The sequence below is a fragment of the Vidua chalybeata genome, chromosome 16, assembly GCF_026979565.1.
Source record: "Vidua chalybeata isolate OUT-0048 chromosome 16, bVidCha1 merged haplotype, whole genome shotgun sequence".
NCBI classification, from domain to species: Eukaryota; Metazoa; Chordata; class Aves; order Passeriformes; family Viduidae; genus Vidua; species Vidua chalybeata.
The window spans coordinates 12,841,433-12,863,981 of NC_071545.1; the positions used below are offsets into that span (position 1 = coordinate 12,841,433).

At 45.2% G+C, this 22,549-nt stretch overlaps 1 protein-coding gene across 1 annotated transcript in view; it reads left to right on the forward strand.

The window, feature by feature from the left end:
* SDK1 (sidekick cell adhesion molecule 1) overlaps nucleotides 1-22,549 on the forward strand; it is a 383,801-nt gene that overhangs the window by 354,423 nt on the left and 6,829 nt on the right. Inside the window, exons 39-44 of the mRNA XM_053957811.1 lie at nucleotides 1,691-1,852; nucleotides 2,986-3,111; nucleotides 11,177-11,341; nucleotides 14,053-14,190; nucleotides 16,087-16,207; nucleotides 16,416-16,545. Of these exons, the coding sequence (XP_053813786.1) occupies nucleotides 1,691-1,852; nucleotides 2,986-3,111; nucleotides 11,177-11,341; nucleotides 14,053-14,190; nucleotides 16,087-16,207; nucleotides 16,416-16,545 (842 nt within the window). The remainder of the gene's footprint in view (nucleotides 1-1,690; nucleotides 1,853-2,985; nucleotides 3,112-11,176; nucleotides 11,342-14,052; nucleotides 14,191-16,086; nucleotides 16,208-16,415; nucleotides 16,546-22,549) is intronic.

Below are 22,549 nucleotides of genomic sequence, written 5' to 3' on the forward strand. Positions count from 1 at the left end.
TTCTTTCAGCAAACATATTTATTCTCCTGCCATGGAAAATAATCCCTTCCTTGACACCATCATTTTCACAGATTCAACAAATATTCCAAGTTGGGAGTGACCCACATGGATCATCAAGTCCAGCTCTTAAATAAATAGTCCATATGGGACCAGAACCCACATTCCTCCATGTGAGCACTGCAGTGCACCAACCTGGATGGGCTGGATCCTCTTGGAGCTTCTCATTCATATTTTGACTTTCCATCCATCCTTGATTTTTGGCTGAGCGTCCTCCCATAGTGGCACCTTTTGCCTTCCCACTCACCAGCCACCAGTCACCTGCCCATTTTTCCAAGGTTTCCAGCAGCAATCTGTTCTTTAGCACAGTCTTATCCCTGCTTGACCTTTTATTGTTTAAGCTTTACACTGTTATGTTTTACACAGTAATAGACAACAAGATTGCCCCAGAGCCTTTTTCAACAGTTTTTTGGTTTTGTTTTTTTTTTTTTTTTTTCTTTTTGGAACATAACTTGAAAATGACAAATGCCTCCTGATTTGTCTCAGAGAAATGAAATAGTTCACCTGTGGAAGGAGGGAGCACTTTTACTGCATCCTTGTTAGCCAAGGAGAGAGGCCCTGAGTTATAAATTGTATCTGGAAGAAAATTTTGAACAGAAATTGCTTAGACATTACTCTTTATTTAAGTGATTAAAACTGAAAGTATCATCTGGATTTGCATAAAATAAACATCTGGATTGAAAACATCTTCCTTCTGCAGTTTTTGGAAAGATAAACTAGCAAGCAGCCATTTATAGCAGGAAGAACCTTCTCCTACTTCCTACCTTCTTGGTTTGAAATGTGTCATGTATATATACAGACCCAAAAAAACCACCAGAAAGATTCTCTAAATTTGACATTTTTATTTGGTAAAATCTTTTATAAATCAAATTCTTTTGGTTGACTTACTTCTATCAAATTTCAGTGAAAGCCAGACTTTTTGTTTTCAAACCACTCATTGCCCCTCTGTCCTTTATGCAGCATTGAGAACCTAAAGGTGAACCTAGCCATGAACCTTGGTGAAGGGAACAACTCTGATTTTAACTGATCCTTGTAAGAAAAATTCTGAGAGAGTGAGAAGAGTGAAACACAAGTCACAGCTCCAGCCTTGTTTAAGCTTGCAATGCTTTGGTTGCATCCCCTCTTGCCACGGCATTTGTTGCCCCAAGGTTTGGTGAGCTGCACATCCTTCACTCTGCATCCACCTGGGGATGGTGGATATGGCAGGATGAGATGAATGGAACATACCTTGTCCCTGGTTCCTCCCCCAGACCATGTTGGAGGTTATTTGGAAGCAGCAACAGAGAAATGCTTGTCTGGGAAGCAATCTGGAATGTGCACTCCTCTTCGTTTACCTCCTCCTTTCTTCCCAGAATAATTACTGAGGTTACATGTAGTCTCTTGGTAATTTCCCAGATGTGTTGTAAGGTTTTTTCCTTGTCAGTACCCACTTATCAAGCTTAAACTCTAATTATACTTATCAGTGCTGAAAATTGCCTATTATCACTACTTAAACTCCTGCTAATTGTAAGAAATACTTTCTTAGCAAACTATTAGATGATTTTAGTTACCATCTAGATGTAATATGCTCCACTTGATTTCTATTTTTGCACTGAAACTCCTTCTTATTTTTTTATCTGTGTGGCTGTTCCAGGGGTGAGCAAGGTGGTGACTGTGGACATTAAGGGGAACTGGCAGCGCTGGCTGAAGGTCCGGGACCTCACCAAGGGCATGACCTATTTATTCCGAGTGCAAGCCCGAACCATTGCCTATGGACCTGAACTGCAAGCCAACATCACAGCTGGGCCAGCAGAAGGTGAGGGGGACTATAAAAGTAAATCACAAATCACAGATCACTTCTACAAACACAGGGCACCAGCAGGGAATGGTGCACTCAGGGCTTCACATGAATTTCCAGCTCCAAGGAGAAGCTGAGTCATGGGACGTGATTCAGTGCATTTCACAACTGCCATGAAAAACACGTTTCCTTTTTTTCCTGAAACCTAGAAGTTCAATGTGAATAAACAAAACACTATAAATAAATCATAATGCAAACAGGCCAGCCAGGGATTTCCAGGCTGCAGCCTGACAGCGCAGTGCATAATTCTGACTGTACTGCTCTGCAGTGGGAGGCAGAACTGGAGTAGCTGCCGAAACCAGCAGAGATTCCTGGATGCAAAACCAGAAAGAATTTACAATTGTTCTCTCCTGACACGTTGGCTTCTGCAGAGGGAGAGATCTGTGGATTTCCTGCTGTGTCAAGAGCAGCTGCAGGGCAGCGTTCCCTGCCTGGTTCAGTGCCTGTACCAGAGCTGGTTTTCTTATTTGATCAGTGACTTTGATAAACAGATAATCCAACAAGGTAAATGTCCTCCAATGATACCAGCCTGTCAGGTAAGTCACAGAGCATTGGTGCAGTGGCCACAGCTCTGATTTTTGTTTCCCACTCCCACAGTCTAATTCTCATACCACACCACAAACCAAGTGTAGATGAGGAATCCTTTCTAACGTGGCCATGGCATCTTCCCAAGCCATGTCCCCATGAATCTCTCCATGAACCTCACAGTCTGGTTTCACCTCTGAAATGAGAAATTACAGTGACAATGGATAAAATGAGAGTCCTTTTTCTCTTGCCTTCTTAACACAGAAGGTGTAACCCCCCCTTATTCTTGGGGGTTTATCCCCTGTAGGGCCATGAGTTGGACTTTGATGATCCTAGTGGGTCCCTTCCAACTCAGGATATTCTGTGATCCTATGACCTGTAAACCCCATTGATATGTAACTGCTGGTACTGGAGCTAGTGAAAAAATCAGGTCAGTAGCCCATAGAGCTGGTTTATGTTGCATATTTGTTGACCAACACTGCAAGATAAATTTTCTCTCTCAGCAGAAGCAATTCGTGCTGCAGTTTAATGCCACCTTCATTTGCTACTCTCTTTTCCTCCTTCAGGGTCTCCTGGCTCCCCTCAGGAAATCCTGGTGACAAAATCTGCTTCTGGGCTGACACTGCAATGGACTGAGGGAGATTCAGGAGAAAAACCCACAACTGGCTACATTATAGAGGCACGACCCTCAGGTAAGCCCCAGGAAATGTGGGGAGTTTGATGCCATCAGTTCCCTTCCTTCAGCCCCTGCTGAAGTGGAGAGGTTGTTTGTCATCCCAGCAAGGTAATGGGATTTTGTGAGAGAACGTGTTTCCAGCCAGTATTAAGATGTTACTGGTTTATTATGTGGTTTGGCATATTTTCTCCTCTTTAGGAGTAGTCACAGAAAATTACCCCAACTACTCTGGCTTTCACTGTGCTACATCACTGGAAAATCATCCAACAGATGAACTAATATAGTTAATAATTAAAACTCATTTAAATGCTTACAGCGTCTTTCAGGAGCAAGGACTAATAAGTATTTGTGAGCTGTATTTTGAGAACCACAGATAGAAATCTGTCTCCTTCTGCAGCAGAGCACAGCAGCTAATTACTGTTTTAATGTTAATAATAGGGCCAGGGCTTCAGCAGCACATACACATTTCTTCCCCCATTTGTTCTGCAGGGGAGCATTGAGGCAGGGGGAAGGAATCACCACATCACCACAGTTTTTCTTGGTGCTTTCCCAGAGCTCCTTTGCTTCTGGGATTTGCATCTTAGTGAAGCTGTTCTCTGCTTTTTTTCCAGAATGTTGCCCCATTTAGACAAGGTAATTTTAAGTCAGTGCGTGCTCCAGCCTGATTGCAGCTTGGTACCCCTTGCAAATTCAAAAAGCACAGATTTCCTGGGAACTTAGTCATTAAGGAAAGCCAGTGAGTGCTGCCAGGCCTCTGTGTAGTCTCCCTTGATAACTTCCCTCCACTCTGACAGGGGATGTTGATAACCCCTCTCTGGGTACAGTTTTCAGCTGGTGATACCTCCGCCAGCTCCTTGTTCCACGCAGGCCGTGTTTGAATGTCACCAAGTCAAAAGCTTTGCTGAAGTCAGGATATATGATGTCTGCTCTTTCTTCTCTATTGACAAGGTCTGCTACTCTGTCACAGAAGGAAATTAGACATGATGTATACTTGACATAACCATCTTGGCTGCTGGTTCTTTCTTTTTCACTTCCAGGTGCTTGCACATTGTTTGATTATATATTGATTAAATGAATGCTTATCTGTTTGATTTGATCAAGAAACTTGTTTGTGTATTGAATGTGAGGTTGCATTTAAAACCAATGATTTTAATTACATTTAACCAGACCAGTAAGAAAATTATTGAGGTTATCTCTGAAGGTGCAAGTTTCCATACCTGCATCTGATAGAATTTGCTCTGAAGTGAGGCTCTGCTCTAATCCTAAAAATTCTTTCTTATTTCTGTCATTTAACTTGACAATTGCTGCCAAAATAAAAGCAAGGGAAATACATACCTTCTGAAAGCACTGGGGTTTCTCAGAGTGATCAAGTTTGCTTTCAGTTAGAGGCATGGCACTGCTGTGCTTCTATTTCACCTACATCAGCTTTTTGAGTTCTGTCCTTATTTCTTCAGAGGTAGAAAATATTTTCTTATTTGAACAGCATTGTTAGCAAGTTAAACCAAACTTGTTCATTTAAAATAACTTACCAGCTTACATTTCCCCCAGACAGGTTTTCCGTGAGTCAGAGTTTTTTAGGGGAAAACCTGCAGCCCATGTACAGATTGTCTGCACGTTTGGAAATCCAGCTCATGTGAGTGGTGACATTGGAAGCTCATCCACTCGACTCCCCGTTGGATGTGAACAAACATTTCACAGCTCATAGCTAAGGATGTAGGATTTGGGGCCCATTCCTTTTGAGTAGGAAAAAAATAGTCCCTCCAAGGCAGGTCTGAGCTGCATTAACCCTGGGTCACTTCTGCTGGCCCCACTCCACTGATCCTGGAAACACACACAAGAGGTCTTATTCTCCCACTCTTGCAACCTGACTGTTGAGGCATTTAATTCCTCTTCAGATTATTTTAATCCTATTCATGCTGCTGTAGCAAATGAACTAGGCATTTGTATGCTGGATTCTCATCCTTCGTTCTGGTTGCAGCTGTAGGAAGCGTGAAATGTGATCCAGGAGAGGAGACAGACTAATTGGAAGATTTGCTTATTCCACCCAAGTGTCGGCTTCCTCTCTGTGCTGCTTTTCTTCCTCATCTCTGCACAGAAGAGTCTGAAATCTGAATTACGAGCTTAACAAAAGCAGGGAACTAATTCTTCCTCTCAGGGCTGGTCATTCAGAGCAGCTCCTGTTTTAATATCATTCTAAAAATTTGCTTTTGCATGTTGATTTATACAGGCAGTAGAGTGTGGATTGGAGCAATCTTTGTTTTTAAGGAGGAGTTGTTCCAAGAAGAGAGCCGTTGACTTGTGCTCCTCACATAAAATCAAGAAAGGAAAAGATATTTATCCTTCTGAGGTCAAAAAAGGGGGCGTTGAGCAGACAGATGAAAAGCTTTAGCTTGTTGCCAATATTTAAATGCAATACCACTACCTTAGTGTTTCACATCTCAAGTGTCATCTTTTACAGGCCTCATTACCCCAAACGTTAAATGCTGTATCATCTCATTTTCCCTGCTGTAGCTCCCTGCCAAGACTCTTCCATCAGAGTAGGAGGACGGCTTTCTGTCAGAAATGGCAAACCCTACTCCCTTTTGTCACTTCCCTTTGAATTTTTCGGAGCCCTGCTGTGTCTCCCAGGGCTCCTCTGCCCTGCTGGGTTTAGCAATGGTGGCAGCAGGCAGCTGAGACTGCTCATTTGATTTCCCTGTTTCTCTGCTGGCTTTATGGAAGGTGACCAGGCTCAGTACCTCCTCTGCATTTTGAGTACTCTCACACACAGGGATGAAGCAGGCAAACCAATATTTTTTCCAGAGTGATCTGTGCTAGAGGACAACATTACAGAAACAGAGGAGTTTTTCTTTTCCTTCAACTTCTCTGTCCTTAGAGAAACGGATTCCAGTTTAGCTCCTTGTGCATTACAAGAAATGCAATTAAGCAGGCTCTGTCTCTGCCACTGTAAGTGCTCCCCAGACATCAGCTGGGCTGGGTGAGGAATGGGGAATAGATTGTGCCCTCAGCTTTTACATACAGAGCAAAAGACAAATGGCACGGCGATGTTAAGGTTCCCAGTGCTGCTGGGACGAGTGGAGAAGCTGGCTTCACCCCTCTTTTCCCAGCTCCAGGTCCCACCCAAAGGTTCCTGTCACTGTGCTTAGTGGTGACCATGTGGCCTGTGCATTCCCAGCAGTCTCACCCAGAGCTGCCTTCCCAGTGACCCCCATCTGCAAGGGAGGTGTTTGTGAAACACCCTGGGGATCCACAGGCCAGGAGTGCCCCTGGATGTGGAGCTGTTCCATGAGACCTCCATCCATGGATTGGCCTGTGCAGAGCAGCTGTGTAGCTGTTGGGTCAATCTGCCTCACAGAATCATTTCGATTGAAAAGACCCTTCAGGTCATCAAGTCCAACCATAAACCAAACTCTGCCATGTCCACACTAAGCCATGAGCATAAGTGACATATCTTCCTGGCTGCTGCCACCTCAGAAAGAGCCTCCCTGACCCAGGACAAGTAGAGGGAGATTTCCTTTTCTGCTTCCTCTCTCCACCACAACTTTGGACTTTGTGTGCTTTTGCCAAGCAGGGGATGATGTCAGGCAACTGGAAGAGAATTGCACCTAAATGGAATGGTCTGGATTGGAAGGCACCTTAAAGATCAGCCAGTTCCATCCCCCTGCCATGGGCAGGGACACTTGCTATTAGACCTGGTGGCTCCAAGCCCCATCCAGCCTTGCCTTGAACACTTTCAGGGAATGGGCAGCCAGAGCTTCTCTGGACAACCTGTACCAGAGCCTCACCACCCTCGGGGAGGAATTTCTCCCGGATATCCCATCTATCCCTGCCCTCTGGCAGTTTGAAACCATTCCCGCTTGTCCTGTCACTCCGTGCCCTTGTAAAAAGTCCCTCTCCAGCTTTCAAGATGATGAGTTCCATGAAGGCAACAGACATTTAGGGAAAGAACCCATCTACTTGGAGTGGGAATTGTCTACCTCATAAATGCTGGGTTTTGCTTCCCACGCCCTGAGGGCAGCTCTCACTTTAGTTCCCTTTCTGGTGTCTTGAGTGGTGTTTTTCTGTTTTCTTCCTTTTCTATTTATTTTTAACCAAATGAGGGAGCGCAGTGTCAAACATGGACACGAACCAGCAGAAGTCAGTAAATTCAAAGTGAAGGGTGCAGCTGCATCCCCGGCATCTGCCATGGGGCCTTTTTCACTTCTGCTGGCGAGCGACACACCGGCCCTGACAGTTTGTCAGCCTTCACTTCCCATTCTTGTCCTTCCACTGCTTTGCATGATAATCCAGCCCTTTGCCTCTGACAAACACAGCCACATTTTAATTGTGTCCTCTGTAGGAGGAACACCAGTGGCATTCAGCCGGGCCTTAACTCTCAGCAGCTTCTCCCCTCATAAACCTTCTAATGTGTAATTAGAAGAGAGCTTTATGGCCCAGCTCTCCTGCTCTGAGAGGGGACTGGTGTTTAAAACCCAGATAACTGACAGCTCTCCATGTCCTGGGTTGTCAGTGGCTGGATTTAGCGGAGCTGGGAGCCTCCCTCGCTGAGTGACAGCTTTATTTAGCGTGGAGACCCTGATTAATGGCCTGTGATGCCAGGCTGGCCCACGGGAGCAGAGCAGCTCCTCTCCAACATAGGCTGGACACGGCGTTGGGGCAGAGGTGGCTTCACCTTCCCCTGTCACTCAGATCCTCTCCCTGTGACTGGCCCTCAAGCTCAGATGGGACAGAGGTATCGAGGCTGGGAGGTTGAAGAGTAAATCTCCCATCAGCAGGAGTTAGGATGGGGCAGAGCAAACTGACAGGTACAAGGAGCAAAAAAAAATCTTTATTTTTTTGAGGAGCACTCACTTCTCCATCACATGTTTAAGAGGCTGAGTGCCCAGTGAAGATGGGGACTGATGTGACTGAAAAGAAAAAGCAAGGGCAGCCTCCCTGGGGATGTCCCTCTGAGCCCTGCACCTGAGCCCTGTTAAGTGTTGCAAACTTGCTCTTCCCAGTGGTTTCTAAGAGTTAATACCCAGCTGATGTCCCAGTCACAACATGTGCATCTTTCCTCACTAAACTGAGCAGAAAATGCTGTGTATGGTACACTAAGGATTTCCTACTGAACTGAAAGGCCAGTCTCTGCTATCACAGGTGACCTTCTAATGAATTCTCTTTCAGCTGAACTTCTAACATTTAGAGCATACCTGGTTTTGAGGATGGGGGGAGAGGTGCAGTGAAGGAATTCACAAGTGTGTGTTCAATATTTAATCTCAAAGTTCACTACTGGAACAAAGTGATTTTTTAGTTCGGATATATCTGATTGTGATCATTGTTTACAAAGAGCAGTCTGGATGTTCCAGGTGGGTATAAGATAAATTATTTGAGGCTCTGGAATTAAAAATCTTGCTGGTCAGGGCTAGGGAAGCCACAGGCTGTGCTGTGCTTAGGGGTCAGTGGGGAAGATGTAGGACATCTGTCCACTGTAGCTGCATCAGCACCTCTGGGACCCCAGGGATAATGAGCTGGGTCCCATTTTAGAATCATTAAGGTTTGAAAAGACCTCCAAGGTCATCGAGTCCAACCATTAACTCAGCTCTGACAGTCCTACCCCAGGGGAAAAAAATCAAAGTTTTGACAAAGATTTTCTCAGTGAATGAAAGGGAGATGGGCCAGTGACTACGTGGCCACCAGCCAGAGCATCTCTGAGTCCCTGTGAGACAGAAATACCTCTGAAGAAACATCCACCAGCATCCTTTGCTGCCCCACACCATCACCACCATAGCCAAGGGGGCAGAGAGGAGGAAATGCAATGCTGACCTCTCAGGGGTGGCTTTCCCAACTTACTGCAAGCTTCACAAAGCACTTAAATTTACACTTCTTGGTCTGCTGGGTTTTCTGCACTGTGCACCCTGATAGGTTTGAGAAAATGAGTGAGAAAGTGTGTGTCTGAACGGTTGTGTTTGTTGTAATGAGTGCTGAACATTCACTTTTATTGTTGCTTTTTCTTCCCCTATTTAAGTGGCTTTGAATGCAAACAAATTGCTTTTCAGACAATTCACAATGGGCTCAAATTCTCTTATTGCTGTTTACAAATGTGTTTATGAAAGCTTAGGCAATTCTAGCGAATATGGCAATATTTTATAGTCGTGAGATGCATCTTCTGAGTATTGGTGGCTGCAACAATCCAACTTTGAAAATGCATCCCTCACTCCACCCTCTTCAGAGAAACTAAATCCCGAACTCCCTTTTTATTACATTGTAACTTTATGTGGTAGAAATAATCTCGGCTTCTATTGCCCTGTAAAAGGGAAGTCAATATTTTATCTCTTGTTTTATAGCCATTGTAATACCCAGCTAATACATAACAATGGTACATTATGATAACTTCATTACAGTCTGATCATGCTGTTGAATAATGTATTGGTCCGAGTTTTAAGCATGACAGGAAAATTGCCTGTTTTTATTGTTCTTTGGTGTTTCTCAAATGCAGCTGAAACAATAACATTCCAGCCTGCTTTTTGCATCTGCTGAGACTGCCAATCCTCCTGACCAGAAAAGCTGCAGTTTGGGGCTGTTACTCATTGTGCGTGTCACCAGACGTGCAGCGTGGTGCAAATCACCAAGCCAATATATACTGGTGCCAAAGCTAAAACATTCACATGGAAATGCACCTGCAGTGTTAATCAATCCATCTTTGCTGCTATTCCCTGTGGCACAGGAGCAGGCTGAGGGCCAGATCTTGCTCCGTTACACCAGCACAGTTCTGGAATCGCTGCAGTGATTCCAATTAGGTTACACTCAGGTAAAGGCAAAGCAAATGAGAACAAATTCCTGCCTCACACTGCAGCAGCAGAACGAGTCACTGAGGGTAACAGTGCTGGCTCCTGCTTTATTGTTACCTTGATAACACCTCGAGCTACAGAAGTCCTGCTGCTGTCGAGCGCGCAGTGCAGACGACTGTCTTTCAAAGCAAGCAGCTCCCACACTGAAGTCGTATCTGTGGAGAGGTTATCATCCTATGCTGTGGGACATGGAGAGAAAAATAGATATTGTTGGAACAGCTTTGATAGCTAAAAGTAAAAGCCCAATGCTTGTGAGGTCAGGTCTTTGAGAGCTACACTGGGTAGGCGAGCTGAGAGTTTGGCCCCACGTGTAGACAGAGACTCCATTTCCTCAGCAGAAGTGCTGGGCACCAATTTTTACTGGGAAGTTAATCAGTCAGATTAATGTTTGATTCTTGCCCTCAAAATTTTTGAGTGGTATTTTTAATTATAGCTGCTTTTGTTGCTCCTGGTACCAGCATCCACCTTCTTGGAAGTTCATTCCACTGTAGTCAAGTGAATGTGAGGTTACAGGTGTGGGTCAGGGATGGGGATGGTGCCTGGTCAGGATGTGAATCAGGATTAATGGCATTATGGCTGTGGAGAGCCAAGATTACCCTACTGAAACACTCCCATCAGAATGGCATTGTGCTTCAACAACTTCAACAGCTTTATAAAAATAAACAAAACTCATTTCTGTTTAAAACTGCAGAGCACAGAGTGCAGCACCAGCTCTGTGCCATGCAAAGGACACATCACTGTTGCTGTCATGGAGCAAGCAGCACTCCTGTGACACCAGTCCCCTGGCACCCCAGAGCCTCCCAGGATTTATATTAGTCCAAGACTCACTTGAGTGCTTCAACAACAAAGCAAATTTTGCATTGTAAAAGGCGAACAAAATCTCTGTGATTAGGACTCATTAATGTTGCTTTGGGTTTACCTGACCCGTTGAATGACAGATGTGCTGATGGGTGACCTTACCCAAGCAGGGGGGAGTGGCAGCTGCTCCAGCCAGCTCAGGTCTGTGTGGGTGCTGCTGCTGATTTTAGAGACCTCTTCCATCTGGGCTATGAAAAGCTCCCGTTCTGAATTAATGCGTTCACAGATGGGGCTCACAGGGCATTCTGACATTTGTGTGCACCACAGGGCAGCCTCCAGGTGAGTGTGTCCCTGCCTGTGGCTCCAGCACACCACTGGTGACAACCTCTCTCACTGAGCAGGTAATGCCAGGGCACACAGCTGATGCCATTTCTCTCCTTGCTGCTCTCCTAGATGAAGGACTCTGGGATATGTTCGTGAAGGACATCCCTCGCAGCGCCACCTCCTACACAGTGGGCCTGGACAAACTCAGACAAGGAGTCACCTATGAATTTCGGGTGGTGGCTGTCAACGAGTTTGGCTATGGAGAGCCAAGTGTTCCTTCTGTGGCAGTATCAGGTAATCATGGATTATTTTTTTAAGTGTTTTTCAATAGAATTTCCCAAGGCAGAGGGAGAAGAGGGGAAAAAGAAACAAATCAGACTCTCTAGTTGCAGCAAATAATCAAGGGCAGCTTGTTTTCACTTGGTTTAGGATAAAACTGGAGTAATACAGTGGTGAATTAAGGTTTGAAATTACAGTATGCTTGATTCTCAAGAGGAATAATGTGCATGTGCCATTTTTAAGCTTGATAAAAAACCTACTCAGAGTGTGTATGTCAGATCTCTTGTCATAAGACTAATTTGTAGAGTCTGCAATTTGTTTGCTTTTTCTCCATTCCTAGCCTGGTTTTTGTTTCCTCTGCTTGCTTTTTTTTTTTTTTTTTTTTTTTACTCTGGACTCTGATAAACATTTTCCATGTTACTTTGTATTTAGCTCTCACAAATCCAGAAGTGTAATTTCACGTTATTCCTCACAATCCTTTGTGCTGGCAGTTCTGCTCCAGTGTGATGCCTCCAGTCCCCCTCCACCAGAACAGCTCATTTGTGATGCTCTGGGGCTCTTCCCACTCTCCCTGCTCTCCTGTGCTTACTCCCAGTAAACAGGGCTGTGACCTAAACATGCTTCCCAAATCCCTGTGAGCAGCCCAGCCCTCTGGTTTTCTGAAGGGGCTTGAATACCTTGAAAATCAAATTCCTCTCAGCTTGCCTGGGCTGGGCAGCTGGAGTGCCTTGGCCTGTGGTGAGGTGAGAGATCTTGCTCTTGGGAAGGCTTTGCTGGGTCTCCTCTTCCCCCGCTCTACTCCAGGTTGCTTTTGAGCCATAGGTTTCATCTTTGCTGTGTCAGCAAAGACAAGGGGAATAAAAGAATCTGATAAAGCAGCTTTGTGATTCAAAATTCTGGAGAGTCCTGAGAACCTGGCAGTGCTCCAGTATTTGGAGTGGCTTTTATCTCTTTGCTGCTCCAGTGAAAGGCATGAACACCATTCAGCAACTCCCCAGCAGACAGGAGTAGCAAGTGCTGCTCTCGCCATCGCGGCTGCTGCGCTTGTCCTGACACAATTAACCACTTACCCCGTGAGAGCTTCCATGGATTTCACTGTGAGTGCTACCCCTGCTTTTCTTCTTCAGGACGAGGGCATGGACAACCCACTTCAAACACCAGGAGTCAGTGTTTTTCCTGTCTGGGGTTTCAGAGAGGCTGTAACACAGTGTAAAAGACCAGCAATCATGTCAGTCTTTCCTTTGCTTGAAGACATTATTCCTCTGAAGCAGGGCATGCATCTCCTTGTGATGCTTTCTATAAATAAACTGCTTGTTTGTAAGTTCTCCACTTGAACAGAACTATTTAATTCACCTCCTTTTGATGCTTCAGTGTCCCTCTCAAATTGCTGCATGAAAGTAAGAGGCTTCCATTGAGAGTCACAGTCATAAAAGTATAAAGTGGCCTCCCTGGCCACTTCAGCTGGCACAGGGAGGTATAAATTGCCCTGAATCTGCTCATCCCAGCATGGCTTGTGCAGTTTGTCTCTAGGATTTTATTGGTCTGGACTGGCCTCCTAGCAAAGAAAGAGCGTGGCTGTTTTTCCCTGCTGCAGAATACCCAGTAATCTGGAACAAATTTGAGCTTGTATCGTTGGGCTTAAAACAGATTTTTTTAAGATCCAGGCTTGGGACAGTCAGGGAAAGAGGGTTTGGTGACAGTGAGGGGTTGGGTTGTTCTCCTGGCATCACCCATTCCTGCCAGGTGGTGTTCCACCTTAAGGACTACAGGGAAATTATATCAGCTGCTGGCTCGTGCTCAGAAGCTGCAAATTTTCCCCAAAACTGAGGGGGCTCAAGGGAGGATATCAAAGAGAACATCACTGCAAGAAAACAACAGTACTTTAAACCAAGACTGGCGAGGTAACTCCGGAAAGGGGAAGTTAGTGTCATTTTGTGTTTCCACTCAAGGTCAAATGGGGTGAAATGACCTGAGTCTGCACAAAATCCAGGCAATTGAACTGATATCCCTGTGCTGCACATCAGGCTTGGCTCCGTGGATGGAGAAGTGATATAGAGTAGCAGTGAATGTTGGAAGTTGGAGTTAATGGAGGTACTGAAAGATGCTGAACCAAGAGTGCTTTGTTCCCTGGCACTAGCTGTATTTTTCAAAGAGCCACTGAACAACATTTTGGCACAGTAAGCCTCCCAAAAAGTGGAATAATCATGGGTCATGGCATGTGTATTAGTGGTTTCCTTGACCCAGGAGTCCTAAGCCTGCCATGGTGAAGAAATGTAGGTGTGCAGAGCTGTGAGAGGAAACCTGCCTCTCTTCTCCTGGTCATAACTTAGCTAAGAGCCTCTGGAGCTGCTCCAGGGGTATGAAAGTTGCTTGTAGAGATGGAACTGGTTGTAGAGAATTTGTGGCTGCCCCATCCCTGGAAGCGTCCAAGGCCAGGTTGGACAGGGCTTGGAGCAATCTGGGATAGTGGAAGGTGTCCCTGCCCATGGCAGGGGTGGCACTGGATGAGCTTTAAGGTCCCTTCCAACCCCAACCATCCTGGGGTTCTTGGTTGGAGCTGTGATATGCTCCTGTTCTCTGCCATCTTAGAAGGGTCAGCAAGCCCCTCGAGAGCCTGAACCCCTCTCTCCTGAGCACCATTGCAGAGTCATCGTTCCCTGTGGGGAACAAGAGAAAATATTAAAGGGGCATAAAGAGGAACTGTTATTTGTTTTTTGCTCTTTCAGCACAAACAGAAGCCCCTTTCTATGAGGAGTGGTGGTTTCTGCTGGTGATGGCTCTCTCAAGCCTCATCCTCATCCTGCTGGTGGTGTTTGCATTGGTCCTGCACGGCCAGAGCAAGAAGTACAAGAGCTGCAATGGAGGTAAGGCATCATCTCTGTGCTGTGCAAAAGTCTCAAAAGCTGTGGGAATCAGAGATCTTTTCCTTTGAACCTCCAATTTCCTCAGCAGGGACTGTGTTTACAGCTAATTTGCTTGGCAGAAGACTTGGAACTTTTTGTTCTCTGGTTTGGTAGAAATGACTTTTGCCCCTAGCCACACTGAATCAGGGTTTAGACACTGACCAGCCATGGGCTCAGAGAGGACAGACTCTGGAAGTCCCAGGGACTGCAGTAAAAGCCAAGAAGTCTGGGTCAAACACTTGGCAGATAAGGAATAAATAAGGAATTAGCTGAGACTTTGTTCAACTTTATCATAATACCCTGATGGATACGGAGAAGGAGAAAGATTCTGCTTTTCCATGGCTGTACCAGTGTAGATATTCTAAATCTCTCTGTGTGAGGACTATATCACAATTCCTTTCTATTGAGTGCCCTGCATCTCACATTCCTTCCCTAAGTCAAGCTGCAGTTGCTGGGCTGGGGGCCAAGCAGCCAGGAGGTGTCTTGGTTGTCTGGACCTGTTATATTTTAACATATAGTGAGCACCAAGCTTTGAATTTTCCTTTTTTACCATGATTTTTACCAGTCTCCTTTCTTGAAAGGAAACAGGAGCTACCTGCTCTGTAACTTGGAATGTCAAATAGTCCCCTTTGAAAAAGCCTCATTCTTGAGCTCTGAATATTGTTTTTACCTTTTCTTCTCCCTGCATGATAAAGTCCTGAGAGGGTTGTTCACATATGTATTTCTCTGATAGCCTCCTCCACCTGCAGCAGGAAATTTCTCTGATGCCAGGAGGTGACAGAAAAGGCACATTAATGAAAAGGATCAGGTGGATGGGTCTCTGCACTACCTGTTCTTAGGGATTAATGTAATGAAGTCTTCCAGGCAGTATTTAGTAATTCAGTCCCAAAGTGAAGATCTTCTCTTTCTTTGTAATTCACTTCTAACAAGTGTTAGAATCAGATTTCAGTCCCATGAGATATAAGATGTATGAATACCGTGGCATTTTACCAAGTTAATACTATTACATATTTGTATGCACAGCTCATAGGAAGTCTCTCATCTTCTTAGTTTTACTGTGTTTGGGGGACAGACATGAAAAGGCAGGTCTGACCTGTGCTGTCAGATATCCGTGTTCACAGAGCCTTAATGCAGCACTGAAATTGAAGCTGAGGATAAAGCACCTGTCTGCTGCAAAGTGGCAGCCAGCCCTTCTCCCTGGGACACGGGCTCAGCTCACACCTTTGGGATGACAAAGGATGAGCACAAGAGAGAACAAGCTCCTGCTAGATTTTATCACAAGAAATAATACACTGGGCTGTATTTTCCTTCTTCTTCCCATCCTTGTTCCTGTCTTACATTATCGGTGATTTCCCCATACCTGATCCCCGTTTCAGCTGTGGCATGTTTTTCCCATTTGCTATCCACTTGCCCTTCCTCTTGCTTTTTTCCCTGCCTTTTTTTCCTCTCTCCTTTTCCTCTTTTTCTACCTTTTCTAGTTTTACTTTCTCTTGCTCTGCTCCAGTCGGCGTGGAATGGGATTGACAGCACCTGATTTAGTTATCTGGTTTCTATTTATAGTCAAAAACCAAGAATAAGCACTTTTGAAGCACAGTTTACCTGTGCTGTTTTAGATACTTGCCTCTGAATGAAATCCATCCATCCATCCATCCATGACTCCTTTCTCCTCTTTGTCTTCCTCTGCCCCTTCACATTCCTTGCCTTCACTCTGTTCTCACTTGCCAGTAAGAAAAGTAAAGAAAATATCAAATAATTAATGATGTCATAAAACAGACAGGAGGACAAGTTAGCTCCTGCAGTTCTATTTGGGGGAAAAGTGCTTTTGTTTCAGCCGAACCTTTCATTTTCTGTCTCCAGGTAAAACCATCTCCAACGTGGAAGAATCAGTCACCCTGGACAATGGAGGCTTCACTGCTCTGGAGCTCAACAGCAGACACCTGAACATCAAGAGCACCTTCTCAAAGAAAAATGGAACCAGGTGAAAAGCTGGGAATGCTGTGCTTTTGGAATGTCTTTTTTCTAGCTTCAAGCACTGTTAAAGAGGCAAAAGGGAGAGACTGAAGAATCCAGGGAGGACTTAAACACCCAAGTCCCTGCCTCAAGTTGTGATTCTGGCTTCTAAGCATGATTTCATTAATTCCAGGGGAATAACAACATCCCAAACACTCATCCTTTGCATTTCCTAGGTCTCCTCCTCGGCCAAGCCCGGGGGGGCTGCACTACTCTGATGAGGATATCTGCAACAAGTACAACGGGGCTGTGCTGACCGAGGGCTTGGGCCTCAACGAGAAGCCCCTGGAAGTGTCAGAGTCAGAGGTAAGAATTTCCCTCTGCCTCACATTGCACAGACACTGCAGATAATCATTTCCATGCTGAATCCTGGCAAGTCTTTGAAGTCCCAGTCCCATACCTGCATCATGCTGTGTGGTCACTGTTTGTCTCAGGGATTTTAAAAGGTTCAATTCACAAGGCTGTTTGCATCACATCTTAAAATAAAAATATCAAAGGAAAGAATGACAAGCAGGACCCAGCCAGGGCAGACTCCAGACCTGGCCTTGGCAGATATTCAGTTTTCCAGAGTCAGGTAGAAAGATAAGTGCAATCAGTCAGACAGTGTGTGCTGACCTCTCTGGAAGGATCTGCACTCCTCTTTCTGCCTGTGGGCTGCAAACTCAAAGCACTTTTGGGAAAACACGCATGTGCTGCAAAATAACCAGGTACTGTCTGGGCGAGGTTAAAGGTGAGATGTGCTTTGGACTGTTGCACTGACTGAAGTGTGGAATGTGGTTTGCAGTTTCACAGCTACAGCAAACCCCACCAGTCAGAGGAGTGGCCTGAGTGCTGACAGCCACTGCCTTGGTTACAGAGGGAGTAGGTGGGGAGTGAGTAACTTGCCAGGGAGCCACATGGCCATGGCTGTGAGGGCCCAGCATTCAGCTCTCTGAACACCCCAGCCTTGCCTGTGGACTGCTCTCCACGGAAGGTGGGTGTTTGCCAGCATTATCCATCTGGCAGGGCTCCATTTTTTGTTTCATATTCCCTGTAAGAAGGAAGAAAGTGCTTGCTGTCTGTAAAAGTCCAGCAGTGGCCATGGGTGAATAGACAGACTTCAAAGGAGATCCAGAAAGGTAAATCTGTCTCTAAAATCAGATGCTGTCAGCTGAGATCCTGATGAATCCGAACTGACAGCGCAAGAAGCGAGCAGTGGGCCAAACCATGCCAAACCTGACCCTTCCAGCGAGAAAAAAATCACAGGCAGCAAGTCATGAAAGAAGATGACAGTTTTCATCTGTAGCTTTTCTGCACCTGCAGCTACAGCTGCTTTTCCTGGCTACCTAGCTCTCACCTCCTGCTAATTACCACCGACAGCCTGCTGCTTTGTGCTGCCCTGTGGCCGACCCATCGTGCAGGCAGCTTTCCTTGGTGCAGCTCAAGCTGCTGTCTCTGCAATGCTCCAGCATTACCCTCCAGATTAAACCCACAGTGCTTTGGTCATGTCACTGTAACAACCCAGCATTAAACCTGTCATTAAAACAGTTTGCTGAGCATGATCGTGAATTTAGCACTGGCACCTTTTGACATTAATTTCAATGTCCCGTGTGGTATTTCCTGGTGATGTGCAGAAGTCTCCTTGCAGGGTGTCATTATGCCTCCTATATGCACTGTTTGTACAGCAGAGAATGAAGTGATTTTGGTGAGTTTTTTCCTCAGGCTATTGATATTGTTTATTTACTGTTGTATTGCTGTTGAGCCTGAAGGTCTCAGTTGAGATTCTGGTGTTTTTGTGAATGTGGATGTGCACATGACTATGTGCATAAAATATGCCCCTGTTTTTCCTTGGAGCTTGGATATGCAGCCCGCCTGTATAATGTCTTTGATGCTTGTTTGGGTTTTTTGTAGTGGGGAGTGCTTTTAGTCATGAAATGTTAATATGCTCCCAGTAGAGGCAGCAGTAGGAGATGCTGCCTTTTGATCAGCCTGAAAATGCTGTTTATGTTGGCAGGTGCAGACAGGAGGTGAGGGTGGGTTGGGGCAGAGGTGGGCATCGATGACTGACCACTCTCTTTTCAAGTGTTCCTGTACCTATTAGCTCTTCCTGTTTGACTTTTATTTTCTTTTAGTTTCTGATCTCAGAGGAGATCTTAATAGACAAGCTCTGTTTTCTGAGAGTTTCAGATTTTCCATCTGTCTTAGCAAGCAGAAAGATTTGCCAGTAGATGAAGAGTTAAAGATATCTTTTCATGTAAGAGTTCTACCCAGGTTTGGTCCTCTGCAGCAGAGGGTCTTGATGCTGTTTTCCTCTAATACATCTGTGTGGGGGTCTCAAATTCCACTTAATATGTTGCACATCAGGGCAGGCAGGGACGAAAACTGTGCCTTTGCCTTCAATCGACTTGTCACCGTGTTACTGCTTAGTCTTATGCCTGTTGCCTGAGGTGTCAAGATTTTATATGGAAAAGAAGGAAGCTCACTGGCTTCAGGTCTCCTGGGGTTTACTGAACATGAAGATCTCTTGGGCTGGCTGACTGCACTTAAAACACAGCAGCCTGGGAGCATTCCTCCAAGCTCCCTCCTGGAGGGGAGAGAAGAAACAAAGAGGAAATCAAGTAGGACTCTCAACATTCATAAATCAACTGGTGAACTTACTCCATGTCATGAAAGCCAAGCACCAGTACTGTTAATGAGGTTAAAGAAGTTTAATTGGCAGGTATGGAGCAGGAGACTGCTATGAGTGTAAATTCTAAATGATTAATAATAATAGGCTTTTCGTTAATGAGTCAAGTGGACAAGGCTCTAGACACATAATCTGAAAAAATTTGGTGTTCAGCATATAGAAATCTGATGATGTACCTGCAGTGTCATCCAGCCAAGGAAGAGCAGGAGGAGAGCGGAGGCTGGTGCACGTTTGTGTGTTTTCACACATCCTTGTGGTCTCCCAGAAGCTGTTTCCAGGAGAAAGTACTCTGACAGGTTGCACACATTATCAGGCAGTGCTGGATGCTCTGGCCTTCCCACTGCTGTCTGCAGTCTGACTGGCTTTGGCTTTCTCAACTCTGTAGGAAGATATTACTTTCCACTTAACACTTCAGAGGGAATAGGGTTTAACTTGTTTCCAGTAAAGCTCTCCAGTGATTTTGACAAGTTGGGCACTATGTGGAAACCAGCTGCAAGTGACACATAAAATAAGAATGGGTTCCCATGTCCAGAGAAATATTTTGCATACCTTGTCTCTTTTACAGCATATTTATTTCAGGCCAACAAAAAAAAAAAAAAAATCCTGCTGTTATCTACATTTTTAGAAGTAATCTTGTAAGGCTGTTTCTTTTGTAGTCACTTAAAAGGATAACTGGAACTATTATCAAATTTATTATCACATTTCCCACTGACTAAGCCAGCCAACTCTGGTGGCTGACTTGCCTCTGAGCAGCACTTGTGCATTTTATGCTATGAAAAATATACCTAAATAGCCTCTCATTTTCTGTATTTGTTGTTTCATAGGCATCCATGCACCTTTGGTTGACAGTGTGTAATGTCACCACACACCCAATCACGCTCCAGCCTATGGAGGTTTCCAAGGTAACACAGCCAGAGTCGCAGGGAAAGGAGAAAACTGAAAACAAAGCAAAAAGCCCTGCAGCATTTCTATTTACTCAATAGTTTAAAAACCACTAAAGAGTAATCCTCTAGTATAAGCTGTCTGTATTGTCATGCTAAACAGGTTTATCTTACTTGTCCTTGATTTTCATCTGTGGAATGCCAGTTTAGAGCATTCCTTGCTGATAAGGGTGGTTTTGGGAGTCTTGCTGGGAGCAGACCTTAGAAGATACTTCAGAAACACGGACAAAATAGTCAGTTCCTGCCTGTCCTGAAAGAAATACAGAAAAAAACCCTGTTGTATCAACACTAACAAGCAGGTTATCCTTTCCAGCATCAGTGTGAATGATGGTGAAAGGCTGAAGTTACTGCAGCTCTATATGCTTCATGACAGTCTTCCCTTCTGAAAGACCCTGGCCTTATTTACACCAAATTATTGTTCCCTTTCAGTTGGTATAATGAACTAATTAGTGGACAAATTATCAGCAAGTGGTATTGTTTTAAATTCCCTCTTTCAGTTCATGGCAAATCTGAATGCACCTTATTTCAAACAGTAGCAGCTCATCTTAAAGTGTTCCCCGGATTTCTTCTCTTTATTATGTTGACTTCTGGCAATCTTGAAAGAACTTGGCTTAGAAACAGAAATTATATTAGTTTTGTGAGTGAGTGTTTTTTTTGCTTGTGATGGACAGAGCTCAAGTGGCTGCATAAGTACTATTACAGCTATAAAGTCATGTCACATGCTTCTTTGCATTTCCCCTTAGGGCTTCCAGCTTTTAGTTGGCTTTATCCAACCCCGCAGATCCTCTGTGTCTGTGGGGACATCAGGAAGATTCATAAAGAGCCACTAGAAATTTGTGGGTTTTTTTTTTTTTTTTTTTTTTGTTCCTCATGCTTCTGCCACCTCAGTTCAGCTGTGATGCCTCTGTTGAGCAGGGCTCTGTTTCTTTGTTGGGTGGCTGAGAGTGTCTGAGTCTGTAAAAGTGATGGTGGGCTAGGGAAGGAGTCAGAGGCCATGGGAGAGCAGTGTCTTGTGCCTTTGGTAGAGAGAGCACATCCACAGGAGCTGGAGGAGTTCACATCTCTGGGTGCTGCTTCTGGTGAGCTCTCCTGCCTCTGCTCAGGATGCAGAGACTTTTCTTCCACATCATCCCTCAGCTTCCCAGGCATTTACCTTAAAATTGCACTATGGACACACAGCATCATGTTTGGAGACTGATGCAGAGTGCAATAACTTGTTTCCTGCTGAGGACAGACAGAGGGAACCAGGGTTTGGGGATCTTTTGGTGAAATTGGCTGTGTCTGCAGCTGAGGAGCAGCCTGAGCTGCTGCTGCCAGACCCTGCCATGCTGCCACATCTGCAGCCATCCATGGCACTCCTGTCGGAGCCCCTTGCAAAAACAGACAGGGCAGTGCTGGCAGGATGTTCCTGGCAGCAGTGCCAAGACTCTGGAGCTGCTCTCTGCATCCACTGGCTGTGAAGTAGTCCAGATCTGGGGATATTCCAGGAATGCTGCAGAAACCACCTGTTCAGGAAGGTCTTTGGAGGGAGTGGGATGTTGGCTTCCCAAGCCTGGCAGCTGGTGCAAAGGAGTGTTTTTTGAGGAGATAGGCTTGCTGTGTTCCTTCTGGAATAATTATTAAATGCTGGTAGGGCTTTGTTGTATTAGTAATTACTTGTCAAGGCACCTGAAGCTTTTAATTCTTAAAAATCAAACAGTACATAATTCCTGAAGAGCCAAAGCCTCGGCAATAGTGGAAAGGAAGTTTTGCAAAGCTGTAAAGAGATGCTTTGCTCACTTTTGGAAAGCACTGGAAAAAATTTCTCAGCTCTGTCCATCACCCTCTGTGCTGGAAAAGGGGCACGGAATAGTATTGAAGCAGCTACCTAAGCAAAGAAGTGGGATGATGGATGCTGTGCCCTTTTCAAACGATGGTTCATAAGGCATTTGAGGATTGTTCTTCAGAGACCATTAAAAAGGAGCTTTAGAGGAGGAAAGACAAGTTCTGTGGCAGGCAGGATCAAGAAGGATGTGTGTTTGCTGGGTGGTGTCATAGATCAGAACCACACCAACCTTTTGAAACTAATTGCAGCAATGAGCAGTGATGAGCTGCACTTACCTGTCTCTCTTGTGTGTCTTAGGCAGCTCCTACTTTGATATTTAATTGCCTCTAGAATTGGCAATGCAGATTATTGAGTGGGGGAGGGAAAGGAATAAAAGCTTTTGCATGGTCTAATCGGAGATTTTGAAGGAAGGCATGAGATCTGGAAATGCCTGGGTAAATGTGTGCTGGATGGGATGGGGCTGTTACTGGTGGGAACATCAGTAGGAACAGAAGGAAAATGTGCACAGAGATTCCATGGCTGAGGCTTTGCCGTGGTCTCTGTGCTCAGCAGAGATGTACAAGCCCTCTGTGATTCCTCCAGCTGCATCCCAGCAGCAGCACTTCAGAGGAGGAGCTGATGCACAGAGCTTATCTGGTTACATCTCAATAGAGCTCCTGCTTGATATTGATGGGAGCTTTGAAGCTCTCCAGCCACCGTGCATAAATGTTTCAGGGGTAGGATCCGCTCTGAGCGCAGAGCTGGGTCTGACTCATCCCAAGGAAGCAGCCCCTCCTGCCTGGCAGCTCTTCTTTCCCAGATTTTGCATTCTCTTTCTTCTGTCGCCGCTGGTTGTGTACCTTGTACCACCCGTAATCAGCTGGAACATGCAAATAGTGT